Genomic DNA, 14,318 nt, shown 5'->3' with positions numbered 1-14,318 from the left:
GAGACAGTGAGAGAACGACACCAAGACAGTGCCATAATCTTTTTATAATGTAATCTCACAAGTCACATCCCACCATTCTGCCCTATTCTAAATACCTGCCTGCCAATCTTTAGCTGGATGTTATGTAGCTACTAAGTAAAAAGTAAAAGTAAAAAGTCACTCAGTCATGTCCAACTCTTTGCGACCCCACGGACTATAGCCTATCAGGCTCCTCTGTCCATGGGATTCTCCAGGTAAGGATACTGGAGTGGGTTGCTATTTCCTTCTCCAGGGGAGAAGTTACTGCTGCTGCTAAGTCACTCCAGTGTGTCTGACTCTGTGCGACCCCATAGACGGCAGCCCACCAGGCTCCCCCGTCCCTGGGATTCTCCAGGCAAGAACACTGGAGTGGGTTGCCAATTCCTTCTCCAATGCATGAAAGTGAAAAGTGAAAGTGAAGTCACTAAGTCGTGTCTGACTCTTAGCGACCCCATGGACTGCAGCCTACCAGGCTCCTCCATCCATGGGATTTTCCAGGCAAGAGTACTGGAGTGGGGTGCCATTGCCTTCTCCAATGCCTACTTTCATTACTTCATTAGGGTTTCCAAAATGATGGCCTTTAGCAACTTTTTATTTTAAGCTAATTGCAGAGTCACATGCAGTTATAAGAAATAATACCAGTGATCCTTTCTGCCCCTCATCCAGCTTTCCCCAAGGGTGACATCCTGTGTCATGGTGGTCTTATATTAATCACATCTAGGGAATTGATGTTGATACAATCCATGGACCATATTCACATGTCACTAGTTTTACATCTTCTTCTGTAGGCTTGTGTGCATGTGCACGTGTATTTGGTTTTAGGCAATTTTATCACATGTGTAGATAAGTGTGGATAACATCATGGTCAAGAATTAGAAACTTGCCATCACAAGGATCTCTTTTGTTACCCTTTTATAGCCAGAGCCACCTCCTTCCCTCCTTGCTAACCCCAGGGACACTAATTATTCTCCGTTTCTATACTTTTGTCATTACAAGAATGACATACAGGACTCCCCTGGTTGTCTAATGGTTAAGAATCCATCTTCTGATGCAGAGGGCATGGATTTGATCCCTGGTCTGGGAAGATTTCACATGCCATAGGGCAACTAAGCCCAGGTGCCCTACCGCCCATGCTCTGCAACAAGAGACACCACTGCAGTGAGTAGCTGTGCACTGCTACTAGAGAGTAGCCCCTGCTTGCCACAGCTAGGGAAGGCCCATGTGCAGCAGTGAAGATCCAGAACAGCCGAAAATACACAAACAAGTAAAAGTCTACTGTTAAAAAAGAATGATGTATAATGGAACTATGCAGTATGTAACCTTCTGAGATTGATTTTTCTTTTCAATTTAATTCCCTTAAGATCTATCAAAATTGTTATGTGTATCAGTAGTTTTTTCTTTTTTATTCCCCAGTGTTTCATGATATGAATGTACCACACTTGGTTTAACCACTCACATGTTGAAGGATGTTTGGGTTGTTTCCAGTTTGGGGGTATTAAACATGGATATACTATGAGCATTTATATATAGGTTTTTTGTGTGAACATAAGTTTTCATTTCTCTGCCATAAATGCTCAAGAGTGCATTTGCTAGGTCTATGATAAGCATGTGTTTTGTAAGAAATTATCGTATTTTTTTCTAGAGTGGCTGTACCATTTTGCATTTCCATCAGTAGTGAGTGAAAGATTAGTTTCTCTATACCCTCACCAGTATTTGGTGTTATCATTGTTTTTATTTTAGCCATTTTGATATTTATGTAAATCATAATTTTTAAATTCTGTCATTCCTTCAGGGCTTTTTAGCTGTCATTCTTCTTTAAAGAAAAAACTTTTCATCAGCTATTTGGTAATCTTAAAATACAAACTGTATAAGAATCTGATTATTTTTCTCATTTTCAATGCCCTGTTCCCTACCTTGGTAAGCCAGTTTTCAGGAAAACAAATAAGTGCTCCTTTAGCTTCCCAAGTGACTAATCGACTTAAAAAAAATCATTATTATCTCATGGATTTTTAAATATTTGATGTGATTGTCTTCTCCGGGTAAATTAGTAGAATGAAAATTGTCATGTCAAAAGGTAGGCAAATTAAAAATTTTGATATTGGTTATCCCACTCCTCTCCAGAAAGTCTATCATTTAATGTTCTTGACAAGAGTATGTAAAATATTTATTTTTCTATATCCTTGCCAACACTGGTGTGGCCAGTTTTTAATTGAAATATATTTACCAATCTTTGGCTAATCAGTATCTTACTATTTCTATTTTTCAGTTCTATAGTTACCAGTAATATTGACTTAAAGATTTAGCCTATTGCTCATTGATTACCTTTATCCATGTTTCTATAAAGACATTTGTCTTTTCTTATAATTTTTTTTTTTTTGCTATATCTGTCAGCCTTTTCCTTGGTGGTTGCTGATTTTTATTTGCTTAGAAAGGTCTTTTCTACCTTAAGATTATAAAAGTTTATACCTATTTTTTGATGCCTTCCTGTGATTTTACAGTTTAGTTTAAATATTTGTTCTACATATAGTTTATTTTGTATAAGACATGAAGTAAGGATCCAGAATTACCTTTTTCTAAATGTCTGACCAGTTTTCCTAATGCCATTGATTAAGGTGTCTTTTCCCCACAAATGTGAAATGCCATTTTTATACTAAATTCTTGAATCTTGAGTCTTTTCGGAGTTTTCTATTCTCTTCTACTGATTTGTCAGTCTTCAGTGTCACATACGGAGAAGGTAATGGCACCCCACTCCAGTACTCTTGCCTGGAAAATCCCATGGACGGAGGAGCCTGGTGGGCTGCAGTCCATGGGGTCGCTAAGAGTCGGACACGACTGAGCGAATTCACTTTCACTTTTCACTTTCATGCATTGGAGAAGGAAATGGCAACCCACTCCAGTGTTCTTGCCTGGAGAATCCCAGGGTCAGGGGAGCCTGGTGGGCTGCTGTCTCTGGGGTCGCACAGAGTCGGACGCGACTGAAGCGACTTAGCAACAGCAGCAGCAGCAGTGTCACCTAATTTATGGTACTGCTGGTCTCTCTGTCTCTCTCTTTTCTTTTTTTTTTCTTTTATGACTTTGCTAAGTTCACAAGCATTTTCTTCTAGATTAGAAATACTTGTTTTAAGTCCAGACCACCCTGTTACATTTTGATGGGGATTTTATTTAATTTATAGATTAATTTAGGGAGAATTATTTCTTTACAACTCTGAGCTTTCATAGTTAAGAACATGGTCTATCATTTCATTTATTCACACCTTTTTTCTTGTTTTTGAATATGTTTTGTTAATTTACCTCTAAATTTTTGCTTTTGCTTTCTCTGTCCCTTCATTTGAAGGATACCTTTTAAACTTGATCAGATTCATTTTTTAAAAGTAGGTCAAACCTTCTGGGAAAACATCACACTTATAATTTGTAATACTTGCATTCCAAGCTGTCTCTTCAGTATGTCTGGCTCCCTAAACTAACAACATAGATTTCCCACAGTCCTTGAGACAAATTAAATAATGGCCTCATTCTAATAGTAGCTAATATGGCTTAGTTACTGAGTATAAATTACTACAAATTTCTGATGAAGATGACAATACATTGTTAATAAATTAGACAGCAATGCACATTTGGAGTTTTAAATTGAAAACTTCAGCTATTTAAGTACAGCATATGGGGCAGCTTTTTTTAAAGTGGAAAAAAAAGCCTACAGTTATAAAAGTTTCATAAGGCATACATGTGCTAGCTTGCTTGGCCTCTTTCGTTAGTCCATTTACATAATTTATTTCATTGCACCTGGGAATCTTGTATCTTTGTTTGCTGCCTACATGAGCTGTCTTTATGCCCAAACCTGTTTAATCCCAAGTAGACCCTTGATAAAAGCAGCTACTATTTATTGAGATCCAACTATATGTTCGGGCTGAGAAGTAGAGTCAATAATTAAGTTTGATTTGTCCGGCTCTGAACTCTTTAGGAATTTGGACTTCATTGTAGGGCTTCTGTCTGTGTGTGTGTATGTGTGTACTGAATTATAGGGCTTCCGTGTGTGTGTGTGTGTGTGTGTGTGTGTGTAGTGTGTTTTGGAGAGCTTCTTTGTTGTTTTGGGGGCTAAGTGAGAGAAGGAAGAAATTGGTCATAATTTTCACAAACCTGTTAACCCTGCCTCTAAAATATGGAGTCGTTATTTTCTTTCTTTTTTAAATGTATTTATGTATTTATTTGGTTGCTTCAGGTCCTAGTTGTAGCATGCAGGATCTTCGTTGTGGTGGGGGCTCTCCAGTTGTGGCTTGCAGGCTCTAGAGTGAGTGGGCTCAGTAACTGCAGGATTTAGTTGCTCCTCGGCATGTGGAATCATAGTTCCCCCACCAGGGATCACACCTGCGTCCCCTGCATTGCAAGGGATTCTTGCAATGGATTCTTAATCACTAGACCACAGGGGAAGTTCCTAGAGTCTTTTATGCTATCCCTTTCTTGAGAGAGATTCTTTATTAGGTATCTCAGTAAATTTTAAATTGTAATTTTGTAGATGTCTTGCTAAACTGCCATTATTTGGTAAATTTTAGGGTCAGAATTTTGGGGAAGCCCTGTAAAACCAGATTTAATAACAAATAGCGTAGCAGCTAATAATGGAATTTCCAAAAGATTTAATTTAAGCTCTCAAGCCACAAAATAAGATTATACAATGAATCCTTTATTTTAAAGGAAAAATACTATTTTTAATTCAAGACCATTCAATTAAAACCATTTGTTTAATTATAAACAGTACACTATAATCAAAGATTATTTTATGCATTAAAACAGCTTGAACCTTTGCTTTTCACACGTAATGTGCTGTATATTCTCTCAAACTTAGTGAGATATTTGTATAAGCATTTTGTGATTCAGAGAAACTTTCCAGATCAAATTAGTGTGGCTTCTTTGTGTATATTATGAAATATTCCAGACATACTAAAAGGCTTAAAGAATAGTAGCTATACTGTCCCTATACTTAACATCCTGCTTAAGATATAAAATGCAACCAGTATGACGGAAACACCTGTTTTACTTCTCCCTAATTGCATATCCTTTCTTTGCTCCAAGAATCATCTCTTTTTCAACATAATGAAACCTATGTTTTTTAATTTTGTGTAAATGATGTGTTATTCTGATGCTTTTGTGACTTGCTTTTTTTGCATTCACCATACTATTTCTGAGATTTCATCTGTGTTGATGTGCATAGTTCAAGTTCATTCATTTTCACTGCTTGAAGTATTTTGTTGAATGAAAGTTCCATAATTATCTATTCTCCTGCTGATGGACATTTAGTTGGTTCCAGTTTTTGTAATTAACAATGTTAGTACTGATGTTTTTTTACAGTTCTCCTTGTGCACACATGTGAGAGATTCCCAAGAGTACCTACATATGAATGACGTTGCTGGATTGAAAGGTATATGAATCTTCAGCTTTACTAAATATTGCCCAGTTGTCTCCAGAAGTAGAATCCACTTGGATGCCCATCTTAACTGATTAAACTCTCATTGTTCTGCACTCTTGCCAACAGTAGGTATTGTCAGGCTTTTTCGTTTGTCAGTTTGATGAGTAATATATCGCTCATTGTTATTTTGAATTTCTCTGATTACTGGTGAGGTTGGACATCTTCTTTTATCTTATTAGCATTACAGGTATTTTGTTTTTAATACTTGTGTATTATGGCTGAAAGTTATATGCAAAGTTGAAAGCATGAAGTAGTTGCTACTAATTAGAAATGTACCATAATTTTATTTTTAAAACATTGTCAACTTTGCAGATTTTTTGGAGGAAATTATTTGGGGTGATTTTTTTTTTAACAGTATATTATATATTAGATCATGAAATTTGGAATTAAGTTGGTGCTTGAATCCTGGCTCCATGTTTTATGACCTTGGGCATTTAGTGCAATGAATTTTTCCTCATCTTAAAATAAGTATGATTTGGTAATAAAATTAAAGTATGGTTTGGTAATAGAATTAAATCTGATAATATTAACACTGGCATGTAGGACTGTTACATAGTTTAGGGTGAAATAAACATATTCAAATTAAACAATAGTGTGGACAATGGGTGATACTATGCATGCTAAGTTGCTTCGGTTGTGTCCAGCTCTTTGCAATCCTATGGATTCTAGCCTACCAGGCTTCTCTGTCCATGGCATTTTCTAGGTAAGGATACTGGAGTGGGTTACCATGCCCTCCTCCAGGGGATCTTCCCAACCCATGGATGGAACCCTGAGTTTCTTTCGTCTCTTGCATTGTCAGGTGGATTCTTTACCACTAGCACCACCTGGGAAGCCTGGGTAATACTGTGACACATGATTAAATCAGTTCTGAAATCTGGCAACATTTGTGAAATGAAAATGCAGCCTGATATTTGATGCTAATATAAGTGAACTTCCTCTCAGGGCCAAATGAGATTGGTGGTATAGCACACCAGAGCAGTAACGTGTGCAGCCCCACTTCTCCACATACACCCACACTCCTGAGTCGGTGTTCATCTTCTGTACCTTGTCAGTTTTCTACCTGTCAGAACATCAGGAACTGTGGTAAAGCTGTCCAGGATCACAGTGGGTAGGTGGGAGTGACCTTGGGACCCTTTGGTTGTCTCGGAATCTGGTCTGGTTCTGGGAATTCTGTCGTTAACTGTGCAGTGTGGGAGAGATGGGCTGGGTGCCTGAGAGCTGATGGAGGAAATGCAGGCTGGTGGATAATAATGAGCTGATGTTATTATCCCTTGCCACAGGAATTTCTACATATGGCTTCCGAAGATGTGACCATTACAGTTCGCCTCATTCGTTCATTTGAGCATCGCAATTTCAGACCTGTAGTATATCATGGAGTTCATTTGGACCAAACTGTAAAGGATTTTATAGTATTTCTAAAGCAAGGTATGAGATGTCTCAGCCACTTTGTTTTATTAGTGTTTCAAAAAAGAATAGTTGAGTATTAGAGTGATAGTAATCTTTTAAAAGCACTTTGAAAGATATCAATCTGTGTTCTAAGCCAGGTGTGAGGCTTGCTCCTGCTCTGGGCCTTGGTATCAGCAGCAGTATCTCTCCAAGGCTTATTTAGCAACATGTGTGCCTTCCTCAGGGATTGTCACTATCATGTTTGACTTCTCCTTTTTTTTTTTTTTAATTAAAAAAATTTAAGATCTATGATTCCTCATGAAAAATGGCTTTATGTATTTGGAGGCTAGTTAACAAGAGAAGGTAGTGTTACCTGACTGAGCACACAGAGGGCATGCTGGGGAGCATGACAGGAAGGTAGCAGGCCTCTATCTGTCCAGCTAGGAGATCACGAGAGCATCTGGTCATTGTGGGCACAGAGTGATGACCAGCCTCACTGGTGTAGTGTATCATTCCAAGCTCAGCATACAGCAGGTGTGAATGTAGTCTTCATTTAGATAGGTCCTTGGTGGGTTTCTATCCTCTGGTCTTAATTACAGAAGTGTTCCGGTCATCAACATTTGATGAAACATCTAGAATAAGCTTTTATTGCTTTAATTGAATTGCGATTTATATATGGTATAATTTACAGATCTTAGTGTACATTTCTATGAATTTTGGCAGATGTAGCACTTTATATCCAACTTAAGTTTTTTCAACTGACATAATTTGAGATAGAGAAGTTGTGGAAACTCCTGAAAGCTCTTCACACAGGTTCCCCAAATGTCACCATTTTGTTACATTTGTTTTTCTCTCTCCTCCTCCTCCCCAGTTCCTTTCTTACTTTTCCACTTCATTTTCCTCTCTGAACCATTTAGATGTTGCAGACATTATTCCCTTTTACCTCTAAATATTTCAGGGTGTATTTTCCAAAAACAGGGAATTTGCTTATATTATATATTAACTATATATAGTTAATGTAATGAAAATCAGAAACTTAACATTGAAACAATGCTATCAACTAATTTACAGACCTTACTGAGATTTTACCTGTCCCAGTAAGGTCTTTCTGAACAAAAGAAAATCCAAAGATATATGTTAGTTCAGTTTCTTTAATCTGAATTAATTTCTTCATCCAGGAGTCTTTTTTGTTGTTGTTGATTTTAATTATTTTTTTTGAAGGATAATTGCTTTACAGAATTTTGTTGTTTTCTGTCAAACCTCAACATGAATCAGCCACAGGTATACATATATCCCCTCCCTTTTAAACCTCCCTCCCATCTCTCACCCCATCCCACCTCTCTAGATTGATACAGAGCCCCTATTTGAGTTTCCTGAGCCATACAGCAAATAGATGGTTGGCTATATATTTTACATATGGTAATGTAAATTTCCATGTTGCTCTTTCCATACATCTCATCCTCTCCTCCCCTCTCCCTATGTCCATAAGTCTATTCTCTGTGTCTGTTTCTCCATTGCCTGTAAATAAATTCTTCAGTACCATTTTTCTAGATTCCATATATATGCATTAGAATACAATATTTAACTTTCCCTTTCTGACTCACTTCAGTCTGTATGATAGGTTCTAGGTTCATCCACCTCATCAGAACTGACTTAAATGCATTCTTCTTTATGGCTGAGTAATATTCCATTATGTATATGTACCAAAACTTCTTTATCCATTCATCTGTTGATGGACATCTAGGTTGCTTTCATGTTCTAGCTATTGTAAATAGTGCTACAATGAACAATGGGATACACGTGTCTTTTTCAATTTTGATTTCCTCAGGATATATGCCTAGGTGTGGGATTGCTGGTTCATATGGTGGTTTTATTCCTAGTTTTTTAAGGACTCTCCATACCGTCTTCCATAGCGGCTGGATCAATTTACATTCCCACCAGCAATGCAAGAGCATTCCCTTTTCTCCACACCCACTCCAGCATTTATTGCTTGTAGACTTTTTGATGATGGCCATTCTGACCGGTGTGAGGTGATATCTCATTGTAGTTTTGATTTACATTTCTCTAATACTGAGCGATGTTGAGCATCTTTTCATGTGTTTGTTAGCCATCTGTATGTCTTCTTTGGAGAAATGTCTGTTTAGATCTTCTCCCCACTTTTTGATTGGGTTGTTTGCTTTTCTGGCATTGAGTTGTGTGAGCTGCTTGTGTATTTTGGAAATTAATCCTTTGTCAGTTGTTTCATTTGTTATTACTTCCTCCCATTCTGAGGGTTGTCTTTTCACCTTACTTATAGTTTCCTTTGTTGTGCAAAAGCTTTTAAGTTTAATGAGGTCCCACTTGTTTACTTTTGTTTTTATTTCTGTTACTCTAGGAGGTGGGTCATAGAGGATCTTGCTTTGATTTATGTCATCAAGTGTTCTGCCTATGTTTTCCTCTTAGAGTTTTATAATTTCTGTCTTACATTTACGTCTTTAATCCATTTTGAGTTTATCTTTGTGTGTGGTATTAGGAAGTGTTCTAATTTCATTCTTTTACATACAGCTGTCCAGTTTTCCCAGCACCATTTATTGAAGAGGCTGTCTTTGCCCCATTGTATATTCGCCTCTTTTGTCAAAAATAAGGTACCCATAGGTGCATGGGTTTATTTCTGGGCTTTGAATCTTGTTCCATTACTCATTCTATGAGGCCACCATCACTCTGATGCCAAAACCAGACAAAGACAACACACAAAAGGAAAACTACAGGCCAATATCACCGATGAACACAGATGCAAAAATCCTCAACAAAATTTTTGCAGACAGAATTCAGCAACACATCAAAAATCTCATACACCATGATCAAGTTGGGTTTATTCCAGGAATGCAAGGATTCTTCAATATATGCAAATCAATCAATGTGATACACCATATTAATAAATTGAAAGATAAAAACCATATGATGATCTCATTAGATGCAGAAAAAGCCTTTGACAAAATTCAGCACCTATTTATGATGAAAACTCTTCAAAAAATGGGCATAGAAGTACCCTGCCTCAACATAGTAAAGGCCATATATGATAAGCCTATAGCAAACATTATTCTCAATGGGGAAAAACTGAAAGCATTAACCCTGAGATCAGGAACAAGACAAGGGTGTCCACTTTCACCACTATTATTCAACATAGTTCTGGAAGTCCTAGCTACAGCAGTCATCAAAGAAAAAGAAATAAAAGGAATCCAGATCGGAAAAGAAGTAAAGCTCTCCTTGTTTGCAGATGACATGATATTGTACATAGAAAACCCTAAAGATAATATCAGAAAAATACTAGAGCTAGTCAGTGAATTTAGCAAAGTTGCAGGATACAAAATCAATACACAGAAATCACTTGTATTTCTATATACTAACAATGAAAAGTCAGAAAGAGAAATTAAGGAATCAGTCCCACTCACCATTGCAACAAAAAGAATGAAATACCTAGGAATAAACTACCTAAGGAAACAAAAGAACTGTACATAGAAAATTATAAGACACTAATGAAAGAAATCAAAGATGACATAAACATATGGAGAGATATTCCATGTTCCTGGGTAGGAAGAATCAATATTGTGAAAATGACTATACTACCAAATGCAATCTACAGATTCAGTGTGATCCATAACAAATACCAATGGTATTTTTCACAGAACTGGAACAGAAAATTTCACAATTCCTATGGAAACACAAAAGACCCTGAATAGCCAAACCAGTCTTAAGAAGAATGGAGCTGGAGGAATCAACCTTCTTGACTTCAGATTATTCTACAAAGCTACAGTCATCAGGACAGTATAGTACTGGCACAAAAACAGAGATATAGACCAATGGAACAATATAGAAAACCCAGAAATAAACCCATTTGGGAGTCTTTTACTGTGTTTCATCACATTGGCAATTTTGAATAGTACAGGCTAGTTTTTTTGTAGAATGCTTCCCTCAGGTGGGTTTTTCCAGTGTTTTCTCTATTAGATTTAGGTTATGCTTTTGGCAGAGAAATCATTGAAATGATGCTGACCTTCAGTGCATTTACACCAAGTCACACATGCTGTCGAATGGCCACATTGCTGACAATGGTGACTTCAATCAGTTGGTTAAGGCAAAATCAGATTGATTATATTCTTTGCAGCCAAAGATGGAAAAGCTCTATACAGTCAGCAAAAACAAGACCAGGAGCTGACTGTGGCTCAGATCATGAACTCCTTATTGCTGAATTTAGACTTAAATTGAAGAAAGTAGGGAAAACCATTAGACCATTCAGGTATGACCTAAATCAAATCCTTTATGATTATACAGTGGAAGTCAGAAATAGATTTAAGGGACTAGATATAATAGAGTGCCTGATGAACTATGGATGGAGGTTCAGGACATTGTACAGGAGACAGGGAGTAAGACCATCCCCAGAAAAAGAAATGCGAAAAAGCAAAATGGCTGCTGTCTGAGGAGGCCTTACAAATAGCTATGAAAAGAAGAGAGGCAAAAAGCAAAGGAGAAAAGGAAAGATATACACATTTGAATGCAGAGTTCCAAAGAATAGCAAGGAGAGATAAGAAAGCCTTCCTCAGTGATCAGTGCAAAGAAATAGAGGAAAACAATAGAATGGGAAAGACTAGAGATCTCTTCAAGAAAATTAGAGATACGAAGGGTACATTTCATGCAAAGATGGGCTCAGTAAAGGACAGAAATGGTATGGACCTAATAGAAGCAGAAGATATTAAGACGAGGTGGCAAGAATACACAGAAGAACTGCATAAAAAAGATCTTCATGACCAAGATAATCACGATGGTGTGATCACTGACCTAGAGCCAGACATCCTGGAATGTGAAGTCAGGTGGGCCTTAGGAAGCATCACTAGGAAGAAAGATAGTGGACGTGATGGAATTCCAGTTGAGCAATTTCAAATCCTAGAAGAAGATGCTATGAAAGTGCTGCACTCAATATGCCAGCAAATTTGGAAAACTCAACAGTGGCCACAGGACTAGAAAAGGTCAATTTTCATTCCAGTCCCAAAGAAAGGCCATGTCAAATAATGCTCCAACTACTGCACAATTGCACTCATCTCACATGCTAGCAAAGTAATGCTCAAAATTCTCCAAGCCAGGCTTCAGCACTATGTGAACTGTGAACTTCCAGATGTTCAAATTGGATTTAGAAAAGGCAGGGGAACCAAATTGTCAACATCCGCTGAATCATTGAAAAAGCAAGAGAGTTCCAGAAAAACATCTACTTCTGCTTTATTGACTATGCTAAAACCTTTGACTGTGTGGATCACAATAAACTGTGGAAAATTCTGAAAGAGCTGGGAATACCAGACCACCCGACCTGCCTCTTGAGAAATTTATATGCAGGTCAGGAAGCAACAGTTAGAACTGGACATGGAACAGACTGGTTCCAAATAGGAAAAGGAGTACATCAAGGCTGTATATTGTCACCCTGCTTATTTAACTTATATGCAGAGTACATCATGAGAAATGCTGGGCTGGAGGAAACACAAGCTTGAATCAAGATTGCCGTGAAAAATATCAATAACCTCAGATATGCAGATGACACCGCCCTTATGGCAGAAAGTGAAGAACTAAAGAACCTCTTGATGAAAGTGAAAGAAGAGAGTGAAAAAGTTGACTTAAAGCTCAACATTCAGAAAACTAAGATCATGGCCATCACTTCATGGGAAATAGATGGGGAAACAGTGGAAACAGTGGCTGACTTTATTTTTTTGGGTTCCAAAATCACTGCAGATGGTGACCGCAGCCATGAAATTAAAAGATGCTTACTCCTTAGAAGGGAAAGTTATGGCCAACCTAGACAGCATATTAAAAAACAGAGACATTACTTTGTCAACAAAGGTCCATCTAGTCAAGGCTATTGTTTTTCCAGTAGTCATGTATGGATGTGAGAGTTGGACTATAAAGAAAGCCGAGCACCAAAGAATTGATGCTTTTGCACTGTGGTGTTGGAGAAGACTCTTGAGAGTCCTTTGGACTGCAAAGAGATGCAACCAGTCCATCCTAAAGGAGATCAATCCTGGGTGTTCATTGGAAGAACTGATGTTGAAGCTGAAACTTTGGCCACCTGATGCGAATAGCTGACTTATTCGAAAAGACCCTGATGCTGGGAAAGATTGAGGGCAGGAGAAGGGAACGACAGAGGATGAGATGGTTGGATGGCATCACCGACTCAATGGACATGAGTTTGAGTAAATTCTGGGAGCTGGTGATGGGCAGGGAGGCCTGGCGTGCTGCAATTCATGGGGTCGCAAAGAGTCGGACACGACTGAGCGACTATACTGAACTGAACTGAAGGTGATAGCTGCCAAGTTTCTCTACTGTAAATTTTGATTGTACTTGAAAAGTAACTTGTTAGGGATACATTCTGAGACTATGTGAATGTCCTGTTACTTCCCAATCTTTCATCCACTAGTTTAGCATTATTTGATGATTCTTGCCTGAATCAGTTATGATATTCGGCAAACAATGATTCTTCTTATTCCATCATTCCTTTTACATATATTAGTTGTTTTTCTACAGTAAGGAAGAGCTTTTTATCCTACCCCCCCATTCCTACTCCTGCCCCATGTATTTAATCTTTGGTTTATATCATTGTGCACTCACGGATACTTACTTTATTCAGAGGATTATAATTCTTTATTTTTATTATACTCTGATGGTCTAATCATCCTCATTTTGGCTGGGGGTAGCCAAAAACACTATTCAAAATTGCCAATGAAAGACAATAAAAAACTCCTGAATGAAGAAATTAATTCAGATTAAAGGAACTGAACTAACATATGTCCTTGGATTTTCTTTTGTTACAGAAAGAAAGGACAAGGCTCCATGTCCTTTTAACATGTCCACATCCTTCTTTGAGCACTTCCTTACTTTTTGATCTAAGATGTTGCAGATGTGTCCTGTTCTTTTCCTACCCAGCCCTGGGATCAGTCATTTCTCTGAGGAGCTGTGATTCCATTACTGGGGAATGTTATTGGGAAACCACAAACTTGGTTTATATGTGTGCAATGTAAGTGTACGTAGTTAACTTTTAAAAATGTAGTGAATTCTTGACATTTTGCTTCCTGATTGACTTTGTAAAATTTCTAAACTCTTCTCCCTTCCTCTTTTTTTTTTTTCATCTAATTCAAGTGGCTTTACTGCTCGGTGTTACTTGCCTAAGAAGAAAGCATGGTGTTTTAACTCATAGAGAAGACAGGCTAGTCACTCTACTTGTTAGGGGGAGATTGAGAGTTGGTGCTAAGATATTGCCAATTACAGAGTGTCCTGTTTTTGAAAGGCTATCACCAAAAGTATACTCAGATTTTGAAATAAAAACAAATCCCTGCTTTTCTTATTTTAAAATCTTTGTGTGTATTATGGGTTACAGTGTTTCTTAGTGTTAGTACAGTAAGTGCTCTGCTTGGTACAGTGCAGAATAGATTCTCTGAAGCCC

General features: G+C 37.7%; 1 protein-coding gene across 7 annotated transcripts in view; it reads left to right on the top strand.

The window, feature by feature from the left end:
• C2H2orf76 (chromosome 2 C2orf76 homolog) overlaps positions 1-14,318 on the top strand; it is a 106,585-nt gene that overhangs the window by 57,622 nt on the left and 34,645 nt on the right. For 2 of the 7 annotated variants that reach the window (XM_024977435.1, XM_015458164.3), the window contains exon 2: positions 5,359-5,428. The exons of 1 other annotated variant lie outside the window; for it this stretch is intronic. In XM_024977435.1, coding sequence (XP_024833203.1) covers positions 5,359-5,428 — 70 coding nt within the window. 7 annotated transcript variants of the gene reach the window in all.

The sequence above is a fragment of the Bos taurus genome, chromosome 2 (genome assembly GCF_002263795.3).
Source record: "Bos taurus isolate L1 Dominette 01449 registration number 42190680 breed Hereford chromosome 2, ARS-UCD2.0, whole genome shotgun sequence".
In the NCBI taxonomy this organism is placed as follows: domain Eukaryota; kingdom Metazoa; phylum Chordata; class Mammalia; order Artiodactyla; family Bovidae; genus Bos; species Bos taurus.
This window is presented reverse-complemented; position numbering and strand designations above follow the sequence as displayed.